Genomic DNA, 24,190 nt, shown 5'->3' on the forward strand with positions numbered 1-24,190 from the left:
CCAATTAAAATTATACAACAACTAAAATTACTGAAGTTAAAACTGTGAGATTGGGAAATATTGTATGAGCTGGAAAATTGCAGAGTTAACAAAATTTACATGAGATTAATATTTGCCACACTTTATCAACGGTTCAAACAAAGAGTTTACGTTATGTCAAATTATATCATGATCTAAGTGATTGGTTACTTAAAAAAAAAAACAAATTACTTTGAGAGTTTAAAATACCGCGAACTGGTTACCCCAACAAAACACATAATAAACAAACACAAAAATATCCAATCATCGCTCCGAGGGAAAAGCGTCTCGGTGATGTAAATTTTAATATCATTGCGAGGAAAAAGCGTCTCGGTGATGTTATTAATCTCTAGCGTCGCGAGGACGGACCTCTATCAATCTGTAGCGTTGTGAGGCATGCCTCGATGAATTAATCAATCTGTGGCGTTGTGAGGGCATGCCTCGATGAATTAATCAATCTGTGGCGTTGTGAGACATGCCTCGATGAATTAATCATGATAACGATGATAACCACCTAAGGGAAGAAAATATCATAACCCCCGCCAGTTCGCAGTATAATGAACTTGTTTAACTGCCGTAAATGAACTATTAGCAATCTTGTGTGAAGAATTAAGAAGTGTTATAACGTAACGCTTACGTATATGCATCCAGAAGCTTATTCGTAATTAAACAATAAGGTGTTTTCCTGACTAAGTGAATTTCATGAAATCTTCTAGCAAGTGGTTTATTTAAATAATCCTTATTGTTAAGTTGTATTTGCACTAGCTGACTATGAAGAAAAACTAACTTGATTGGTGAATTTACAAACAATGAAACAAATTTACGGCACGTGTCTCGCGTCGACCGGAAGTCCGCATTTCTTCGATTAAAAGGGCGCAAGAATTAACCGCGCCGGTTGGGGACAACTATATCATTATGAAAGTTACGATTGATTGTCGTTAAACAAAGGCTTCCTCCCGTTTTATTAACTACCAAACCAACGAATTTAAACCTAGCGCTTACCACGTGGTTACACTCACACAAGCACATTCAGAATAATGACGCTACGCCATGCAGCTTCTCTACCAACCACCCAACCCTCTAACTAAAAACTCCCTAGCGCTATAACTAAACCCTGCAGAACAAACTTGGTGCCTGGGGCACTATATGCATTAAACCCGAAGTGCATATTTGCTTGCCTATGTTTAACGATTTCCTTTTTGTGATTTAATTTTTTTTCAAATTCAAATCATTCAAATGTGATTTCGCGCCGCTGTTAATTAATTTCAGCGCGAAAACTTTGATTTAAATTCGGTCACCACAATATATAATATATTTAAAGTCTGCCATCAATAGACTCATTATTTGTGATCACGCATTCACACTGTAGGTATCCGTTTTCGTCTGTCTGCAATTTTTTTATTAGACAGATAATTTTCGAAACTACTGACTTGAGTGTTGTGAAATTTTGTATGTATTATTACAATAATGAAGGAAACGATTTATTTTACTAATTAAGGTTCTGTTAAGGTTGTGTTTGTCGCCTTTATAAGTGGGAACAGTAAGTATATTCCTCATCTGTGAAAACTTTTTCTATGTGAAAATTTTGCTCCTACTTTTGAAATCATACATATAATGGTTCAGAAAAATGTTCGTTCTGTTGATTGAACTTGCAAAATAAAACAAAAATAAATAAAGTTTTGTAGATAACCCCACCTCTACTCCTACGATGTACCTTGCGTATCGAACTGTAGTGGTGGTATTAAAGTTAAATAAGGATAGTCGACTGAGGAAACGTGATCCCGCAGTGAGAAATAACGTTTGTGAGAAAGAGTAAGCGAGTTCATGTTGTGTTTAGTTTATTTTTGGGTTTTTAGAGTTCAGAATTTATTACGTTAGAAAACGGTCCGAAAATAGAACAGCTACGAAAAGCGTTCTGTACGTGAGAGGTGCTGTTGGATGGTTTATAATTGTTGAAAATATTTGTTTTTATTACGTTTGGTACGCGTTTTTAACAAGTGTAGTTAATTTACACAAAAAACGAGATAATAACGAATTCTACTGCGCACTGTTACCTAACCTCATTTTAAATATTGAAGCAACCAGTTGTTGGATTGTGCTGTTAATATTTGTAAAAAAAATGGCACAGTGGATGGGTTATATGGTTTCTATTAAATGTGCAGATGATGCAGCGTATCAAGGAGAAATTAACGCAGCCACTACTGCAGAAATTACTCTTACCAAGGCATTCTGTAACGGCATACCGTGCCCCGAAAATGAAGTCACCATAAGGTAAAAGATTTTCTGATTTTCTGAATGTATGTAATAAAATTTGGTAATTCCTGTTGTAGAGCAAACGAAATCGAAGAATTAAAATTGATAGATAAACAGTCCAGCTCACCACAACAAAGTAGCACAATTACAATTGCCAAACCCATAGCTAAGCGAGCTGGACGTACCCAGAGCACCTCAGACGTTACAAATTCCACAACAAAACACACAAACGTGAATGGATCTCATAGTAAATCTAAACCTATAGATATTGAACCTAAGAACAATAATTACAGTTTTAATGAATCAAGTTCATTTAAAAATGGAACTCCAAATAAAAGAGAAAAGTCAAAGGGTAAGTGGTCTAAGGGTTGGAAAGATGAAGAATGTTTTGGTTCACCTTTAGATCACAAGATTAATAAAGATTTTGACTTTGAAAAGAATTTAGCTTTGTTTGATAAGCAAGCCATTTGGGATGAGATAAATAACTCTCAAAAGCCAGATGTGATTCGTAATGTTGATAACAAAAAACCATCCAAATACAGGTGTGTATTAACATTTTTTTTTATTTTGATGTAATGTGTTGTTTCTAGACATGACGAAAATGTAATTGCAACGACTCCAGCTACTTATAGGCAGATTATAGTGCCTAAACAAGATTTCTGTGAATATGTAACAGATGATGGTCTAATTATACCCAGTATTTCGAGATCGTTGAGGAAAAAGTTATGGGAAGTTGCTGAGAGAGTTGGATTAACATGGGATAAACGGGTTGAATTATTAGGCAGAGCCGCAACTGAAATCTGTATTCAGTTGTTAGGTGGAGGACACAGATTGAATCCACATAATTCTCATCAATTTCCTACCGTCGTTGTATTATGTGGACCGCACAAGTAAGTTTTATCATGTCTATGTTATTTTGTACATGTGCACAATTATTTTAAATGATCATATTTTGAATAAGAAGGTTAAATACCTACTCGAAGAATTATTTTTAGATATTAAATTCGCAGATTACTGTGTGGTTTTTCATCATTTGGTTGTTACTTGTTGCAAACTTACCTAAAATTTATAAAATAAATATGTGACCCAAGATGTTCTTTTAAATAAAGACGAAAGTATGTTTTGGATTTCCACGTAACTTGTCTTATAGGTATTAATTCGTTACGTTGCCATTACTATCTCTGTTTTTATTACAAAATACATAATCCGTTTGTGTATTATAAATCAATATATCCTGAGATTAGTGTATATCAAAAGTAAATGTAAGTTTATTGTAAACGTTTAGTAGATGTGACTGATACATAATGTTCAGTTGGTTTTGCTAAAATGAGTTAAAATAAAAAAAATTAAAATTGCACTTTAAACTTTAATAGAAAACACTTCAAAAAAAGAGAGAAGAAGGAATAGACTAAGATGCAATAATAAAATCCAGGTGTTCTATTTAAAAAAAACTGAAATATGGATATTCGAAAATTGTAATAATGTAAATATTTTTATAAACACTCGTATAATAAGACTCAATTTTATTTAGCGCGTACCTTTATTCATCTTTCCACAAGATATTGTATCACAGATTTTAAAAATAATCCTACTGCGATTTTGTGGTGAACCCTTCCATTGCTAAAAAATTTCGAAAACTGGAATAACGTGGTAACATCTCAGTGGAATTTTAAAAATAAGTTGTGGGAAAGCCTAACAAGAGGTCAATTAGATAATGTAAAAGTATATAGGTTGTTCCATTTGAAAAAACTAAGCTGTGTGCTTAGTGACTCACCGTGTATATACCTGGTTAACTCTCCGCTACGCTCTTATCAATCAATTGGTGAGTCTGGGAAAAATAGTAAAAAACTTCATTCTCACATTTTAGTGGAGTTATAATGATGTTAAAATTGGTTCTTTTGCTACGTTTAACAACTATTCGTTATCACAATAACTAAAAAGACTTTTAGTTAATATGTTTCTCGCCCATGACCATGTTTAATTACCATTTCAGTTAGGCTGTACAAAGATATGGTTATTAGTCCAGTCAAATTAGCGATCAACCTCGGAATGAGAGATAATAAGCTGAATTTTCGTATATACCTTCATTTTAGCGTTCTAAAAGTTGTCTCAAAAGTCTCATAAAATCTCGTGTCTGCGTCGCAAGTTATTCAAGGTCAAAGGTGAAGAAAAACAGTTTTTTGTGATTATCTCGGTTTCTATTGCTCCAATGATGTTAACATCTATTATCATAATTGTAGAGCACAAAATTTGGGACAAATTTTATTTGAAACATTTTTTCATGCGCTCAATCGTTTTTGAGATAGAGGGCAGTGAGCCCGCAGCGCTCATCCATACGTACTGTAATGCAATCAACCGTGAATATCTGTGAATACTACCTTTAATTTTGAATAATTTGTATTATTTATCAGTTAATACATTGCATTTAATAACATTTTACATATTTTCAATACATTCATTTAATGATAATGATACTTACCTGCTTTGTGGAATTAAAAACTCTTTAAATGAAATACTTATTGTATGTATATCTTAATTTATTGAAAGTAGATTTTAAGTAGAAAAATAATTAAGTACTTTATCTTTCAAATGTGTAAGTTTTTATATATTAGATAATATATTATACCTGTTATATTATTATATATCTCAAAGTTATATTAATTTTTTCAAAGTAAAAGTTTAAGGAAGTAAAACGAGTTAATGTATTTTAATTTTATCTTTGTTCAGTACCTGTACATTTCTTACGATTGAAATGGAATTGCGGTGAAAATCTAGAAATCTTTAATAATTTAAAGAACAAAAGTATTAATTTTCTTCTTCTTCACCGTCATCTTCTGGACGTTCGGGAATTTCTGTTTCATCGTTATCATCTTCGGTGCCCTGAATCGTTGTTTCCAGACCTTCCAGTTATAATCATGATAGAAAAATAAGTATTTAAAACCTTACACATTTTAAAGATATAAATAAATTGAGATATACAATAAATAGTTCATTAAATGCGTTTTTAATTACACAAAGTAGGTAAGTATTATTCAATGAATATGTTGAAAATATGTAAAATGTTTAAATACAATGTATTAATTGATAAATAATACAAATTTTTCAAAATTCAAGGTAGTATTCATAGATATTCACGGTTGATTGCAATACAGTACGTATGGATGAGCGCTGCAAGCTCACTGCTCTCTATCTCAAAAACGATTGAGCGCATGAAAAAATGTTTCAAATGAAATTTGTACCAAATTTTGTGCTCTACAATTATGATAATAGATGTTAACATCACTGGAGCAATAGAAGCCGAGATAATCGCAAAAAACTGTTTTTCTTCATCTTTGACCTTGAATAACTTACGACGCAGACACGAGATTTTATGAGACTTTTGACACAACTTTTAAAACGCCAAAATTAAGGTATATACAAAAATTCAGCTTATTATCTCTCATTCCGAGATTGATCCCTTTTTTATCCTAAAATGACTGGACTATATGTTCTTTTTGTAATAATTTGATAAAGTTAAGGCTCCGCCACACAGTCATTAAAAGATGCCAAAACAAGGCAAAACGCCAACCCATTTTGCGCCTTTATTTTAACAGTTGAAGAGCAGGGCGAAACATGTGCGTGCTAATGACATAAAAATCTTTAAGGAAGCGTCTTGTATTTTTTAAAAAACGTAGCAGTTTTTAAAATAAAAAATAAAGTGCGTAAAACCCCAGCGGATTTTTAGCGAAAACTATAACTCGGTGTGCTTTTAAAAAATATCGAGGTGATAGAGAATTTTTTTCTACTTTAGGCGCCAGTCTTCGTTTTCTGTTAAAATTTTACTTCTTTTAGTTATTGTAAAAAAACTGCAAAGCATTTTGGGCAAATTTTGGTAAGTTAGGCAACCCAAAATATTAGCTGAAGCTGTAAGCTGTAATTTATGGCCCACACAATAGAGCACCTTTTAAATACCTTAAGCTTATTTGACCACCCTTTGAAGTACCTGACAATAGCATTAAGAAGGATATATATATCTTTTAGTTATATGCACTGGACCCTGTTATACCTGATACATACCTATAGTTGTGGTTCGGGCTCAAACTAGGTAATTGTAATAACTGCATTTATTGAACAATAAATTAATGATTTTATTTTTAATAGCTCTTTAATATTTTTACTGCAAGCCGCATATGAACATTTAATCTCTGCAATTGAATTAGAATTTATTAACCCATCTGGAGAAGCTCCTAAAAATTTTTTTCAAATTTGTTAGAGCTTCAAATTTTTCTTTGGCCTTTTTTTCATTGTCAATAGCAAATTGTATAGACTTGGGCAATTTTTTCATAAAGTTTTATCGGAATGCACAATACTTTTAACGGTATTTGCGATGTTAATTCCGTCTCTCATTTTGTCCTTTCTTTACTCCATTCCCTACACATTCGCTGACCACAAGTACCTTTTTCAATAGCGTTTACGTTACTCTGTGACAGCTTTATTAATAAATCCGATTTTTTTCTTTCATACACTTCGTTTTCGTTTGTTCATCGTTGACGATATTATTTTTACCGGAATCCAGACTTCGGATACGCAATTTTTTAATAGAAATTTTAGTTTTATTAATCGTTTTTGTTTTTTTCAATTTTTGTTCCACAAACGCCTTCGTATACTAACATTGGCCTCCCCAATTTTTTTTTTGAATAACGGAATTAGGAACGTACCCTTATTATTATAACTTATTGCCGCAGGAAAGCATCACCCTTGATACGATCCTCGTGCAGAAAAACTTGAAAACTTATTCTTTTTCCTCCCACAAATTTATTAACGACAAAATTGTAGCATTCCACAGCATTGTTCTCAATATCAAAAAGTAAACTAGACGACAAAGTTGCAATTCTATTTAAAACTTGTTTGTAAGGTTCGTATAAAACACCATTTGCGAAAGTAGAAATTAAAATATCATTTGACTGTCCACTTTTATGACAAAAATAACTTGCACATTGTTCGTGATTGCCAAATATATGCTGGAAAAGAAGGAAGAGGCTCATTTTTGCTAAATTTAATAGCACTTATAATAGCTGTTCTAAATTTTAGAATACTATTTTTAAAAACATTTTTAATATCTGCTTTCGTTGTTTTAACTATTTCTCGAATTTTGGAACAATAATTACGAAGTATGTGATTTCTACATTCAATTTTTACTATAAAATAATATGCATCATTTGGTTTTGCAGCCCGAACTTTTTTTAATACGCTACTATCCTCGTCGCCTATAATTCTCCTAAAAAGTATCTAAAGTAAATCCCTCTAAGATAATTGAAGCTTTCATGGACATAGATGTTTGCTCCCAGTTTTTAAAACAGGTATGTGTTGGAATTTCTTTTTTCTGTTTCATATAGATTTTACAGAAACTACAAAGTTTGCTTTTGAGTCCTACATAAAGTATTTTTTACTTCCCGAGCGTAAGCAAAGGAAGTATTGTAATCGAGTCCGTCGGCCGACTCTCTACTTTTACGTTTTCTCGATCTTTCATGACCCCTAGAAGACGAAGAAATAGGTCTCCCATTTCCGTCTGTCTGTCCGTCTGTCCGTCCGTCTGTCCGTCTGTTGTCCCGGATTTTATTAGACAGATAATCTCTGAAAGTACTCGACCGATTGTTGTGAAATTTTGTACTTATATTAAGAATATCATGTAGATGGTAAAACGCTAACCAAAATTTGTCTAATCATCCCCACCACTAATGCGATGACGTCACTTCAAAATTGTACATAGTAAATGGGTTTTCAATTGTATAAAATAACATAGTCCTACACATGTAGTTTACAACTCTGAATCGACTTTTCACCCGAAATGTCCAGATTTTTGGAAAAAAAAATCAAAATTATAAAACAACATTTTGAAATTTAATTTTTAATCTGCTAACCAGAATGCTTTGAAATGTTGCAGATGTTTTAAGGCTATAAAGAACATCATAAATCTTTTGTCAAAAAATATTTGCTTATCCCCTCCAAAAACTTGATGACGTCAGCTCAAAAGTTTGTGGAATAAATCATATCTAAAATGTACAAAATATGATGAGTCTGTACTTGTGATCTATCACTCCATTCATATTTTTTGGATTTGCATATACAGGGTGACTCAAAAAAATTAATGAATGCGTAAATATATTTTATTGATTTAATCAGGAACTACAAAACCGAATGCTCTGAAATCTTGCAGATGTTTTAAGGTCATAAAGAGCATAATAAATGTTTAGTCAAAATATATTTGCTTATCCCCTCCAAAAACTTGATGACGTCAGCTCAAAAGTTTGTGGAATAAATCATATCTAAAATGTACAAAATATGATGAGCCTGTACTTGTGATCTATCACTCCATTCATATTTTTTGGATTTGCATATACAGGGTGACTCAAAAAAATTAATGAATGCGATTACGATATGTCGCCTGGGGTTTTTGAGGGATATCTAGATCTGAACAAAATTCTGAAATATGAGAATAACCTATGACCGTTGATCTAACTCCGCAAATAGCTGCATAATTGACTTTGTATATATGATTTTCAGGTTCTGTACAAAAATTACCTAATATTCCGTACATATTACATTTGTAGTAGAAAACACTTTTTAAACCATAACAATTTTCATCAGTTATTTCAATATTATCTAAAGTGCAACCCAACATAATATGACTGATTGATTTCAGTGTTGTTAATAAGTGGCCTATGTCAACAATTCTATGTCCAGTACTAATTTCTCGACGTGTCATGACCTCTAGAGTACGAAAAAAGTGGTCTCCCGTTTCCGTATGTCTGTCTGTCTGTCTGTTTATCTGTCTATCTGTCTGTCTGGAGTCTGTATCGATTTTTTATTAGACAAGTGTTCTTCGAAACTACTGGATCGATTATTGCCATATTTTGTATGTATATTAGAAATATCATGTACATGGTTAAACGCTAACTAAAATTTGGCAAATCATCTCCACCACCAATGGGATGACGTCATCTCCAAAATTTATAATACAAAGTTTTTTAAATTTGATAAAATTAGATACTCCTGCACTTGTGGTGTGTAAATCCGTGTAGAATTTTCACCCTAGACATCTAGAATTTTTGGACAAAATTTTAACATATCCGGGTTCTCATAAAAAAAATTAAATTCGCATAATCAAATTTTATAATTTTTCGAAAAAGCTGGGTTTGTTTTATTGTATTGCAGAGGCGAGAGAAGTTCTGTTGAAATAACCTTCCACCTTCATTCAAAATACATTCCGAGAGGTAACTAGGTATGTACCTACCTAAATTTTTAAGATTTCGGGTTGAAAAATTCCAAGATTACTAAGAAATACTCACAATAACGAACCTTCCTACCTACAATAAAATATTCTTGGAAATTTAATTTTACTTTTCTACCTACTTACAGAATATGCCCAACACGTACGAATTTTTATGGAAACAGGAATTTAAAAATAAGAGGAAGAATTATGGTCGGAATTATATATATGAACAAGCATTTTTTTGTTGTGTGTATTGCGAGTAAAGATCTCAACAGTCTCTGACAATGATTTTATTAATTTATTTTAAAACACACATTTGGCTTTTTTCTTTTCTTATGACAGTAAATTAGGTTAAACCGCATATCAAAAATTCTCTTTCAAGGGACTTTATGCTAAAAAAAGGTAGGAGGTGCTATTTAAAAAATTATCGATGACGTCATACACCTGTCAAATATCGCTCAAAACTTTTGAAACTAATATTACAAAATGGCAATTTTTATATACCAGTAGACGTGTTTTTGCGTTTTTACTTCTCGAACGTAAGTTAAGAAATATTGTTTGTTTTCTTTCATAGTAGATAAATATTTTAGTTCCTTACTCTGCTCTACCTGCAAGCTGGGATACACTTCCCCCGCTGACAATAGCAGTAATAAAACTAGTTACCTACTTATTGTAAACGAAGTAAACGATTTTAACCCTTAGAGATGAGTGGCAGCTGTCATAACGAGGTAGCATGGGTGTTTTACAAGTTGCATATCTTTTAAAATAGAAATTTTCTTGAGGTGTGGTAGAGCCTTAAGTTAAAACTGTTGTGACGTATCAAAAATTGTCAAAGTTTTGAAAACTGTACGTTTAAAATGTTCGCAGTTAATTTTTAGGTCCCCTGGTGTTTTCTTTTCGGATATAAATTTAAAGGAATCTGGTGGTTTGTTACTGGATGAACTTGAAAAAATCTTTTGAGCTTTTAGTGTTATTTTTTACGAATTTGAAAAAGTCTCGAGTGCCGCAGTGTTTTTTTTTAATTTGGTAGACTCTTGAATGCCCATGGTGTGTTATTTTGGTAGCCCATGGAGATTTTTTTTTGTAAATTATTTAAAAGAATTTTGGGGGACTTTGGTGTTCTATTTTTGGAAAATTCTGACTTGGCCTGTTTTTGGGACCTCGTTTTTTTTTTTTTGAAAATTTAAAACAGTTTTGAGGTTCTAGGTATGAGTACTTTGGAGCATCTAGTGTCTTTTCTGACAATAATTTAATTAAATTTCTTAGAGGATACGTCATTTGCTAAAATAGTCAAATGTTAGCAGATACTAGCCCCACCCATCCGCCCTCTACTTTCTTAGATAATGTCATTTGCCAAAATCAGTCTTATCTTAGCAGGTACTAGCCCCGCCCACCCGCCCTGTCTTTTCTTAGAGGGTATGTCATTTGCCAAAATCAGTTTTATCTTATCAAGTATTGCTGACTAACTTTTAGAAAAAATAATCAAAATTGGGAAACATTTCTAGCTTACTTATTTATATGCGCAAGGCAGGAATTTTGAACATCTTCTGTAGTGTTTAGTTGGTTATGCTTTAATGAATTTTTCTTTTGTTGGTTTTGTTTTTGTTTATAACGATTAATGAATACTGGTTGTTATGGTTTTGGCCTAAAAAAAAATAAAAGGTGGATTTCGGTCAGCGTCATTACTAAGAATTCAGAAAGTAAGCCTGAGATATTCACTATTCACGCATCATAAATAATTTTTTTATTATTTTTTGGGACGCCCGAAACCCCCGTACATAACATAAGTCATGAAGAGTTAATCCGCCATTTTCCAGACACCCGGTATATGTACATAAAGCAATAAAAGCTTTATTTCATTAAATACTATTTTAATTCACGTTTAAATAAAAAGCTGATTGACTATTTCTTAGGGGAGAAGGAAGATTGTTGCAAATTTTATTTATTGTATGTACACCTATATCAAGTGTTTCTTTTATTTGATACAACCCCTGTAACTTTTTTATTTTTAAAGATACACATATAGTTGTTTGAGCAAATTTGTATCATTTTAAAAGATCACTTATGTGAATAAATGATATGAGTGTCAATTTTTCAAGCTACTAAACTAGATTGTCATCAATAAATATGAATTTTTCGTCTATTTTATTGAATAACTTTTTAAGTATTAATTTTAGAATAGTGATTGCTTTTGATAAAAAAAATAGACAAAGTTGACGTCATTTTCGGTTCTACCGGACATGATAATTAAAATGTGAAGTTGCCATTACATAGATCTTTTAAAATGATATAAGTTTGCTCAAAGAACTACAGGTTTATCGCTAAGAATAAAAAAGTTACAGAGGTTGTATCAAATAAAAGAGACACCCTGTAGTTGTATGTGCATAAAGACAATTATTATAAAAATAAAACATTAAAAATACGCCAACTCCAAATGAATTTAAAATAGGAAATTATTGGAAGATGGAATTCAGGATATTTCTCACGAAATGTTAATGTGAATACTTTGTAATTGTCCTTAAAAACATTTATGATAACCCGTGGAAATTGTGCCCGAAGCGTTAAACGTGCATTATGTGTTGAAGTTTGAAAAGTCAAAAGGAAAGCCAAACAAGAATACATTGGAAAATCGCGATTCATTTCTGATTAATATTTAGCTGATTTCGAAAATATGTTACTTTTAATCAATTTTATACAGTAAAGGTAAAAATGTATAGAATCGTAGTCAAGTACAGGCTACGAATAATTCAAGCATTTTTTACTTCCCGAGCATAAGCTAAGAAAAGTATTGTAATAATAGGATCTATCCGGCGAATGGCTTTTTAATGTTTTCTCGACGTTTTAACATGTCTAGAGTAAGAAAAAATAGATCTTCCGTTTTCTTCTGTCCCTCGTCTGTATCGATTTTCATTAGACAGAATATCTCCGAAAGTACTGGACCGATTGTGTTAAATTTTGTACGAACACTATGAATATCATGTGGATGGTGAAACGCTAACCAAACTTTGGCTAATTATCTTCACAAATAATTTGATAACGTCATCTAAAACGTTTCTACATCAAAATTATTTAAATACACTTGTGGTGTATGAAACCGCTTTGAAATTTTCGCAAAAAAATCACATAGTATCATAACTTTTACGAGCAAAGGCAGGAAATCCGTGGCCCTCCTTTTTTCTCTTATACAAAATTTTAACCACTGTCTTCCACAACTCTTAACAAATAGGATGTGGTAATTTAAGCTTCCCCAACAAGCTAAAAACAATGGCGTTTACAAACTTTCAATATTTCGATCCATTTTCAAGATATAAAGGCTGCGCAGTTTTATCTGGGGTACCTGTTTTTTTTTTTTTTTTCATTATATGCTACGCATTTTACAATGAAAAGTGTATCTTTAAAAAATTATAAAAATTATCAGGATTTAGTTTGGTTTCTGCTGTTAGATGTTCAGAACCAGATAAAAGAAAAAGAAACTAACGTATCGCAAAAAACATTGGTATCAATGTTAAAAGTCAAGGTCGTAGATATTAAAAAGTATCGAAGGCCGTCCCGGTCATTGCTTAATCTCTAATCCTCTATTAATTTCTCATACATAAATAAGAAATCTGGTTCATATCCTCTTTGAGATAATTGAGTTTTTGTTCACATATATAGAAAAGTACCATCGTGGAAGGACGATATAAAATAGGATACTGTCCTTCTTCCACTCATAAAGATATGCGCTTATACCCAAGCTTAGTAAGCAAATGAGTGTTAATTTAGTTGAGGTGGAAACCACACACCCTAATAAGACCCGTAACCGTAACCCATACTTGTCTCCCAGACTTAAGGTGTCTCTAACTTCATTTAAAGCTAATGAAAACACATCACCATTTAGACCCTGAACATCCAACCGTATAGGAAGTTCAAACGATTCATAACAACTCGTAAGAATTGATGATTTTCATTAGTCACGAAATACAACGTTGTTGGCATTAGTGCCAATAAAGGGTCCACCGTTGACTATTGATGGTAGTGATGGTGCGAATTTGATAGAAGTGCAACAAGGGAGCAACTTTTTTAATCTCATTGTAATTTAATACAAATAAAATCAACCCTGACTTCAAATCCTATTCAACCAAATTCATGTTTTAGGCAGGGAGCAATGGGGATCAACGCTGCCCGACACCTGGCCAGTCACGGGGTCCACACGATAGTCTACATTGTGTCTTCAGAAGTAGCGGTAATAAAAAAAGAGTTATCACTTTATATACTTACGAAAAACCAAGTGGTTTACTCTGTATCGAACTTGCCAAATTTCGCGGATTTAATCATAGTGGCATTATGCGAAGATACGGAGAATCCAAAAAGTTACCCAGATCTGTGCGATTGGGCGACGAGAAACAGAGCTCCAATTTTGGCTCTGGATCCTCCTTCCGTGGGTATTCCGGGAATTACACCAAAGTTCTCGTTACTACCCGTCTTACCTCTACCTCATTCGTCAAAAAATGGAAAATTATATTTATGTAATTTGGGATTCCCAGTTGACATTTTTACTGAAGTTGGGATTAAGTACAAGTCGCCTTTTGGCCCAAAATTTGTTATACCTTTGCATCCAAAGGATGACTGAATCTGTTTTCAGAAGAACTGCATCAGAAATTTTTAATTCTTGACCGAAAAACGTATTTGCGTAAGTGAAGCCAGTGATGTAAGTTTTTTTATATATATATTTATTTATGGATGACAAAATTGATAGTGGTATGCACCATATACCATTTTTTTTGTATTGACATTCCAATTATTTATGAAAAACATTGAAATTTTCAGTATACAAAAATATATTTTTAATACATGTGTACTTTTATTGAACATTATAAGTGAAATTATAATGCAATGCAATTGGCCAATATTTTATATATATTGTGATAAGGAAAATGGTGTAAGCATTTTTTGAATTCATATTTTATTTTAAAGTTTGAATCAGTACATTGGCAATTAATTACTTTTTTTTTCATATTTTAATTTTATCCTGTTTGTAATGCTGCAGCATAAAATAAAGTTGAATTTTGCGAAGCACGTATGTTATTTCTAACCTAGGTAATAAAAAAAAAATAGATTAACACCACTTCGTTTATTTTGTGTGACTTGTCAAACAAACAATTACAGTTTTTGGTAACATAAACTTACACAATCGTAAAATTCCAGTTATTTATATAACGCTGATATGTTCTTAAAAAAATCTGTGTTTATTTTCTTAAACATAGACGTAGGTTAAAAACTCTTGACTACATTATTAATTTTATGGGGTTGTTACGCATTATTACACAGATAGTTCTTAGAATTACAGGAGACACACTAGAGTTTAAAAATAAAAAATATTGCTGTAATCACCAAATTTGAGCACTACATTTTGAGCTACTGATAATATCAATGACTGTATGTACAAACCTCGGTTAAAAAAGATCGGGGATTTTGATTGTTCCATAGATTTACATTATAAAATTACTCCCCATCTCTATGTACAGATTCCAAGAAACAAAAGTTTTTACACCTTTAAAGACTACAGCGTCGCATCTTAAATATAAAATCGACTGCGTGAAGTTTATTTGGTCTGATAAATGGTAAGAACGTTCTCAAGGGAAATTTTATATTTTAGTTGCGACTATTGATATTGTCGATTGTATTTACGAAAGTTCGTTTAAATTAAAGAAATCTAGATTTTTTAAAATATCACAATCATGAGAATAAAAGTTACTTAGTTGAAGCACAGTTGACCCCAGTTCCTACAATTTCAATCCTTGCGAAATTCTGAATTATTTATCATGTTTATTAAAGAGAAAAAAAATTAATACACGAGTGAAATCGTTTGAATATATAATAACTAATATTTCACAAGAAAAGAAAAGAGATGAGATGAATGAGTGATACTCATTTTTCTTTAGTTTCTATCTAATTGTTAGCAAAAATATAATTTCCGATTACTTGGTGTTTTTTTACTCTTGAAATTTTAATTATGAAAAACGATTAACAACACAATGCATTTAGAAGTATTTGCTTTAGGGTGTTAACTGTAGTTAATGACATTTTTATAATTTATCATGAAAATTATAAGAATGCCATAGCTACCTACCATTGAGAAGAAATAAAAAATGGTTGCAAACATCCTTTTTAAGGTTGCACGTCCCGTGATAAAAAAATTAATCGAATTTAACTTGATAACGAAACAGGCGTGATCTTAATTCATTTAGTTTCATGTTCATTAATTAATTTAACAATTAAATTATTTATTTTAAATTAATTAATTCTGCAGTATTGAGTTAACTTCGAACGCTGAACTAATTTACAACTCGTTAATTCAAGTATTTACAATTCTTAGAACAACACTTATTTTTAACTCTGCTTATAAATATAGGCTGGATCATTTTAATCGAGAACGTTCACGTTACTCAAGACTTTGTACATAAAAAAATATGTAAAGCGATTAAAAAGGTATTTTAAGTGTGTGATAAAATTGGCAGTGCCTTTTTCGGTTTAACCAGAAATTATATTAACACGAATTTAAATTTTGTAATGTTACAATAGCCGGGAAACTACAATTGTTTCAGTGGGAAATAAAGAAAGTTTTTAGAAATCAGAAATTGCAAAATACACTATATATATTCAAACAACAAATTGACGAATAATTGAAATTCAATTATCAAGCTTCACTATCAAGTGAAAAGTTAGGTTAAGATGTTGGAGGTATTGCTGGTACAACTGGGAGCACGGCATAGTTAATGCTTCTAGTTATCTCAGTTGGCTAATTACTTACATCCATGTACGCCTGACTTTTTATACAATTAAACTAGGAAAATTAACGCATAAAATATTTCGTGCTCCCAACTGTACCGTTTTTTGAAAGACTGTCAGATACGAGATATTGTATTACTGGTAATATTAAAATTAATTTTAGAATGTTATAAATTAAAATTGTAGCATTATCTATCTGTTTTATCTATAAAATAATCTTTACGACATACTACTTTTTTGTAGTAGTAATTAAAAAAAAAAAACGCTAGTTTTACATTAATGAAATATCGATAAAATTAGCTGCATGACTTGTACGTAAATTTATACAACAAAATTGTGTATACTTTGTAAAAAGTAGCCAAGTTTTCACCCGGTTGGTTTGTCATTAAAATTAAAAAAAGTGCGATTTGTGTATAACTTTCTAAATCCAATGTGTTAATCGTTTCACAAGAAATTTGAATTCTAAGGTCAACTAAGCACTATAACTACTAATACGAATAATTTTGGATAATTGTAACTAAGCTAAGTTTAATGGAATTATCTACGGAACACAAACACATTTAAAAGTTCTGAAGTATTAACCAGAACACACTACTTAAATGCCGCTACTGAACATTTGCACTGGTTAAATAGACAAAATGACATAATTTTACTGAGATGCTGTTTCATTCAGTGCAAATGATCACAATTTTTAGCAAATGAGTTTCACAAATTAAAAATTCACATTATTGTTTACATTATTTAGGAAGATCGGGATTATCTGTACAATTTAAAATAATTACATTAATAAATTCAGAGTTTATCAAAGTTAATATCTTTGGCAAATAATAGGTCAGGAACGATAAAAAAAAATAAGAACATTGAAAATTATTAGTGTCTACAAATTTTTTTTAGCACTGGATTTAATGCACCCAATTTCATTGTTACGAATTTTTACTGGTTTTTTACTAGCCTACAATCTACTCCTGCTTGACTCTACGTTGCCTTACGTACAATGAGTTGGACACAGTGTATATACCATTATAAAATTGTTATTACAAGTAGGCAAACAGTACAAAAGAAAGTGCAGTAGTGATATGAATACCTTACGCGTGACCATTCGCTATTTAGAGTGAAGTTTACGTGAAGAAAGACACCGAAAGACGAATAGAATTAACACATAGTCTCCGATTGCATATGAAGACTATTTGTAGAATCAGCCTTTTGAACTTCTCTTTGGATAGGTAGCTGTGACGAGTCCATGACTATTGAGGGTCTTTGAGGCATAGCTAGTTGGTTCAAAAGAGCTGTTGCCATGTCAGTGGATTCAACAGAATCTTGGCGGTCTCCAGGTTCGGCCGAATCGTTACCTGGAATCACAATTATTTATTACAATATCACACATAGACGAGAAATACTCCGCGAGGCTTTAAGGGAGCTAGAAAGTGGATAACATGAAGACATACACTACGTGAATAAGTGTGTTCATCTAATATAATTAAAATAGTTCTTTCTTCTTCTATTAATATTTAAAACCAAACAATTAAAGTATATCCGATATTATTTCTTCTTCCAGAAGAGGAAGAAGGGGGAAGGGAGGATGAGATCAGAACTTGCATTATACACCCTATTCCTACTCTTAAATATTTCCAAATTTGTCTAGAGATTTATACTTATTGCAGTTTCGTAAAGTCATAAATCCTTAGCTGATCGTTGGATGCTACCTTATCCCTCAGTTCTGAAGTGTGAACAATTTTTACACCAACAATCTGAAAGTTTTCAGAACTTCTTTCGTTCTATCTTCTCGAAAAGTTAGAGATTAATTTCTTAAATTTAAACAAATTTCTCCTTGCAAGTGTGTCTACTCTGTTGTTTTCCTTTTGGAATATGAATCTTTACAACGTTTAGAAATTTTTGAAATTAACATTTGCTTCGTCGAAAATGGCAAAAACGTCGTGTGCTTCAACCATATCCGCGGACAATGTTTAAGCTTTTTTTGTAATTTTTTTCAGATCGACCGATGATCAGCTAAGGAAGGAGACAATGAAATTATATGGCTGCAAAAATTGGGGTCGAATTGAAAAATGTTCTACTTTATAAAGGTATCCCTTAGGTGAATATATCTGATGTTTCCAGCCGTTTAGAATCAATAATTCTTCAAGACAGATTAAGGTTGGTGGAGCTGGAACACCTGGGAAAGGAGAATTTACATCGAACCAGTAACGTAACGTCTTGAAAAGTTTATTATGAATTTGGTTTGAATTTTTTTTATTGGGGAATTTCTAAATTATTAAATTCATTTATTCATTTGTTGCAAACCTTACATCCTTACAAGTAGGTGCATCAATCGCGGACAGATTTGTACTCAGGTGACATTTTTCAAATTTGTTCCGTGTCGCGCGTGTGTACTTTGTAGTGCACCAAATTATTTTTTTATTGATTCAATGGATCCTTAATGTCGCATCTTGGTTTAAGTTTAAATTTTTATTTTTTTTTTCTCTTTCACTCAGGGGACTCCAAATTTGAAATTAAAGTGAAGGCCAAAACACTACCGTCAAAATTTTGTTCTTGTTGTTTTGTTATGTACAGGGTGTTGCATCTAAAACCTACCCCCCTTTCAACCTTTTTGTTTATAAAGATAAACTACAGAAATATGGACCACTTGTGTACTATTTAATAATACATATACCATATGATCGAAAAAAGTCCTCTAGTGGGTTATGAAATTTACTTTTAAAATTGTAACTGTCAAACTAAACTGCAATAACGTAGGTATTGCAAATAGTTTTTCCAAAAAAATTAAAAAAAAAAAAACAATTATAATAGTCACCTGTTTGAGGTTGAACGTCATTTTCTATAGCACTGGATCGTACTAAGGGCCGCGACCCAATAGTACTGATTCGAAATTCACGGGTTTCGGCAACAACGCTGAGTAAGTCTGAATTAACAGGAGTGTGTTCACCATCTTCATCTTCTTCCTCATAACGTCTCTGGATGAGATTTTCCATTACCATGTAATCGCATTCCTCGGCGCTTCGTAGATGTTCTTTTTCAAAATTGATAGCTATTTCTGGATTGGACATTTCTGATGGATGGCGTCTACGTTGACCTACAGTTACAGAATTCTATTAGCGTTAGTGTTAGAAGTTAGGCAAAGGAAAACTGTTGGAATCTGATGTCTACCCCAGCTCCGCTAACAGCGCAACGAAGCGAACCATGAAAATGATTATAATGTTTGATCAGAATAACACTGGTCCACAATATTGTAGAAACAGAAGATGTTGTTTCGAATGATGATCGTAAAATTTCATTTCATATACAATCATTGGCACGAAAAACGGGCCACTTAATATTTTTCTGAGTACAGACGTTTTTACTGTGCTTTATTTTGATGTTGTTTCTTGACCAGTATATTAATTGGGAGCTTCGAAACGTGGTTTTAGAAAAAAAAAAGAATAAATAGACAATTGAATGCCCTGGAGAATGGTAGCAGTTTTACAGGCTCGCAGCGTAAGTATCCGTTATTGACGTCCTTAAACAGTTTTAATGATCAATCATTTCCAACTCTGTCGAATTTTTATCATTTTCTATTAAAATGTATATTTACTTCCTGGGCGTATATATATTTTTACATTTTATAAAATAAGATACTCCTGACCTTGTGCCGATTTTTCACCCTATACATCCAGATTTTTGAAAAAAAAAAAGCCAAAATTGTACAACACTTTGCATCTTGTCTTCATTTTATAACATTACAAAAACTTAAAAATTATTTAGGATGAATTTTTGTAAGTGAACGTCAAATTGACGTAAACAATTTTTTTTAATGCTTTTTCCCGACTTCGACATGTGAATTAAATCATGTATCGTTGAGTTGGTGCGTTATTTTTGGAACACCTGTATCTTTCTTTTAACTTATAAGAGTTATAAAAAAATAAAATTCGCAAATTCAAATTTTACAATTTTTCGAAAAATCGAGATTTATTTACCTTCGATTAATTTTTAGATATAACAATTTTGCGTTTTTTTAAGTTTAATTTTTTTAATTTTTCGATTTTTCAATTTTCCGTTTTCTGAATTTTTCAAGTTATGGATTTTTATTTTCCATTTTGTTATTTCCTTTATATTTTCAATGTTCTTTCGATTTTATAATGTTTCGTTTATTTAATTTTTCAAAACTTTAATCTTTAATTATTCAGTTGTGCAATTTTTGGATTCCCAATTATTCGATTTTTCTTTGATTTACAGTATTTTGATTTTGCAATACATATTTAATTTTTTTCGATTTTTAATAAGTACCAGTTTTTTATCTTTCGATTTTTCAATTTTTGTTCTTCAATTTTTCATTTCCAATTTTTGGATTTTCAAACTTTTCATTTTATACTTTTTCATTTCTGATTTTTCTATTTTACAATTTTGCAATGTTTCCATTTTTTTTTATTTGAAAAGTCGAATAAATGAAAAAGTGCTTTTTTTTTAAATCATGGAATTGAAAAACGAACAATTAAAAAATGAAAAATTATAAAATCGGAACACTGAATAACCGAAAAATTAAAAAAATTAAAAATTGAAAACTCGTGAAACTGCAACTCGAAAAATTGCAAAATCTAAAAAGCGTTCTATTTTCCAAAAGTTGGACAATGAAAAAATCGAAAAGTTTATTGCAAAATTGACGAAAAAAAAGTGAAAAATTGAAAAATCTAGAAATTGTACAAATACAGAAAATAAAAAAACAAACGAAAAATCGAAAACTCGAAAAATTGCAGCAAAATCTAAATATTGAAGAAACAAGAAAAATGAAAAACTGAAAAAACAAAAAATTACAAAATCAAAACACTGAAAAATCGAATAATTGACATTGGCGACAAATTTAAAAATTCTAAAAATAAAGAAAGAAAAAACGAAACTAAAAATTGCAAATCGAAAATTTGAAGAAATGAAAAATTGAAGAATTGAAAAATTAAAAATCGAAAACTCTAGAAATTGTGAATGGAAAAAATGTAAATACTGAAGAGACAAGAAAAATGAAAAATTGAAAAATCGCGAATCCAAAAACTGGATAAACGAAACATTTAAAAATCAAATGACTGAAAATAAAGAAAAAAAAATCGAAACAAAAAATAGAAAAATTAAAAATTGAAAAACTCGTGAAATTGCAAATCGAAAAATTACAAAATTTAAAAATTGAAACATCCAAAAGTTGAAAAATCCATAAACTAAAAAATTTTAAAATGAAAACTCGAGGAGTCGCATATCGTAAAGCTGAAGAAACATAAAACGATGAAAAATCGAATAATTGAAAAAATAAAGAAAATAAAAAATCGAAACGAAAAATTGCAAATCGAAAAATTAAAGATACAAAAATAGTAGTGAAAAGATGTTCTACTTTCCAAAGTTGGAAAATCGAAAAACTGAAAATTTTAAAAATGAAAACTCGAAGAGTTGTGGGTATATCGTAAAATTCAAGAAACAAAAAAAATGAAGAAACTAAGAATTGAAAAAACAAAAAGTTGTAAAATCGCAACATTGAAAAATCGGAAAGTTGTAAAAACAAAGAAAATAAAAAACCGCAACGAAAAATTCGAGAAATTGTAAATCGAAAAATTGCAAAATCCAAAAATTGAAAAATTTAGAAAAGAAAACTCGAAGAGTCGCATTTCGTAAAATTGAAGAAACAAAAAAGGATGAAAAATTGAAAAATTGCAAATCGGAAAATAACTATAAAATCGAAACATTGAAAAACCGAATAATTAAAAAAAGAATAAACCGAAACAAAAAACTGGAAATCGAAATATTGAAAAATTAAAAATTGAAAACTCGAGAAACTTAAACTTGAAAACTCGGAAAATTGCAAATCAAAAAACTGAAGAAACAAAAAAAATGAAAAATCAACAATTGAAAAATTCAAATCAAAAAAGCTGTCGGAGTGTTGTTTACGCTACTGGTTTTTACTTATAGTGGTTATCAGAAAATAAAAATCCCAAAATTTGTTTTATAATTTTTCAAAAAACGAGAAATACCCTTGGATCATTTTTTTTAGTTCTTTTTGGATATAAATATTACAATAATGTTACGAAATAAACCCATACGACGCCCATGGGTTTTTTCGAGGGCTTTCTAGTATGTACGGCGACGATGGGTAACGGCAACCGGGCGGCGCTCGTCTAAAGAAAAGCCTGAAAGCGGAAGTCGCGATGGGTACTCCAAAAAATCCAAACAGGAACGTATGGGTTTAAACAGACCCCACCTTCGGGAGCAGTCAGTCTAGTGTAATCCAGGAGTCGTTACTGAGTACGAATTAAGTTGAGTCAGCATTATTCGCTGTGTATAAATCGAATAAATCTGTTTGGTTGAAGAATAAATTGTTGAGTTTTACCCACGCCGATTTTAATTAACCATCATCGTAACAATAACATCAAAGTATTGCAGCCGAAATCGTACTTTATTTTGCACGCTAAAATAATAATAATAAGTGTGGCTCGTTTTTCGTGCCAGTAAGTATATTTACAGTTGGCTTTTTTCAACTCTATAATGGCAGTGCAGGAAAATTCACAAGCTGAGTTTCCTTGTGATTCATTATAATTTTTATTCTAATTATAGAACATATGTAAGATGTCGCAGGAGATATTTACCACGATAAATTTTAGTTAAAAAGTAGTAAAAATACAATTTTTCATCTAAGATTTATAGTTAAACCAATTGCATCCGTCTAAAGAATTAGTAGCAACATCCACTCACTCAATTCCTGCCGTTCAATCTTTGAGAATTTACAGCACTGTTGAGTTATTACAAACGACAAATCCGGCTTTGTGATACTTATTTTCCGTCCTACCCTTGCACCCAATTGTACTTCAGTGAATAAAACACCATCATCAATAATAATTGTTCACAAAGCACATCAAGGATGACACCATTGTCGACCAGTGTAACTTACTTGGAGGTGATTGTTCTGGTCGCGGAGGAGATAACAGCCCTGGCGACCTAGGAGGGCTAAGCAGGCCGCACACGCTCTCAAGTTCGTCGGTGATGCTTGTGTATTCTGTATGCATGTGCATTAGCATTGCTGTACGGTTACTACCACCTGCGAGGTTTGGAGGTATGACTTTGATTCTCGGTTCGGTGAACGTGACACTACGCTCCAAAACGGGACGCGTCGGATGGGTGGCAGTCGGAGGAGGATCGCTTGTTTCGGGTTCTGAATGAGTATGGGAAAGTTGCCGTTTGTTTAAGCTGCGTTTGCTTCCATGGGCCGACTCTTCTCCTAAGAAGGTAAGGGATTATTGTAGACCCTCGTGCGGGTCGCGTTATTTTTGCGGAAGTTGAATTTTAGCAAAATATTTGAGGAGTTCATTCTTTGTATCAAGTAAAGGTTGCAGACGTGAAACTAGTTTCCACCACCACATTTTGCCGAGATTTGAAGTAAAGAACGAATGAAATTTCACGTTATTATTTTATCTTATTTTAAACTGGAATTTGAAATTCGGATGTTTTACAAACAAGCAAACAATGAAGCGAATGGAACTTTTCCCGGATTTTGTTTATTTGTCCAGTCGATCTAATTACATAAAGTCTGGTGAAAAATTTTACGGACTGTTCAACGTTTTTTATTACGGTATGAACAATCCGAACAGCGTCGTGGTTACGTACTCTACATTTACCTTTTTTTTAAACATGCTAAAAATAGTGCAGTTAGTGGAGGTGCGATGAAATGTGCACGCTTATGTTTAATTTTAACACATCTACGTACAGATAACCATTAAGCTTGTTTATTATTTTAATTTCTTCTAATAAATCTAATAAGTTACACCAATAAACTCTAAATGCGAATATTGGCTCAGAATCCAATCACTTTTTTAGAATGCTTCAGTTGACAGCAAAATTTAAAAATCTAAAATGACGCTTAATTCATCAAAAGTTTGG

The 24,190-nt window shown here is 31.7% G+C and overlaps 2 protein-coding genes across 5 annotated transcripts in view; one reads left to right on the forward strand and one right to left on the reverse strand.

Annotated features, from left to right (window-relative positions):
* Positions 1-1,661: 1,661 nt before the first annotated feature.
* LOC135133907 (enhancer of mRNA-decapping protein 3) lies at positions 1,662-14,575 on the forward strand. Its single transcript, XM_064062455.1, has 5 exons — positions 1,662-1,816; positions 1,856-2,289; positions 2,349-2,813; positions 2,862-3,161; positions 13,658-14,575. The coding sequence occupies exons 1-5, from the start codon at positions 1,727-1,729 to the stop codon at positions 14,130-14,132; spliced, it is 1,764 nt and encodes a 587-aa protein (XP_063918525.1). The 5' UTR covers positions 1,662-1,726; the 3' UTR covers positions 14,133-14,575.
* Positions 14,576-14,618: 43 nt separating this feature from the next.
* Trpm (Transient receptor potential cation channel, subfamily M) overlaps positions 14,619-24,190 on the reverse strand; it is a 111,975-nt gene continuing 102,403 nt past the window's right edge. For all 4 annotated transcript variants that reach the window (XM_064062450.1, XM_064062446.1, XM_064062449.1 and 1 more), the window contains 3 exons: positions 23,205-23,531; positions 19,101-19,379; positions 14,619-17,640 (listed from right to left, as the gene is read on the reverse strand). In XM_064062450.1, coding sequence (XP_063918520.1) covers positions 17,444-17,640; positions 19,101-19,379; positions 23,205-23,531 — 803 coding nt within the window. In that variant the 3' untranslated portion in view covers positions 14,619-17,443. The remainder of the gene's footprint in view (positions 17,641-19,100; positions 19,380-23,204; positions 23,532-24,190) is intronic.

This window comes from Zophobas morio, unplaced genomic scaffold, assembly GCF_036711695.1.
Source record: "Zophobas morio isolate AGI-343-1 ecotype UQ-CSIRO unplaced genomic scaffold, CSIRO_AGI_Zmor_V1 ptg000023l, whole genome shotgun sequence".
Taxonomy (NCBI): domain Eukaryota; kingdom Metazoa; phylum Arthropoda; class Insecta; order Coleoptera; family Tenebrionidae; genus Zophobas; species Zophobas morio.

What these genes read in the sequence shown, in the direction of transcription:
- LOC135133907 (XM_064062455.1), top strand. Translation starts at nt 1,727, where the DNA reads ATGTACCTTGCGTATCGAACTGTAGTGGTGGTATTAAAGTTAAATAAG. An exon ending in ATCCCGCAGTGAGAAATAAC is followed by an intron (nt 1,817 to 1,855) that starts GTTTGTGAGAAA and finishes TGTTGTGTTTAG; the next exon opens with TTTATTTTTGGGTTTTTAGA. An exon ending in GTATTATGTGGACCGCACAA is followed by an intron (nt 3,162 to 13,657) that starts GTAAGTTTTATC and finishes TTCATGTTTTAG; the next exon opens with GCAGGGAGCAATGGGGATCA.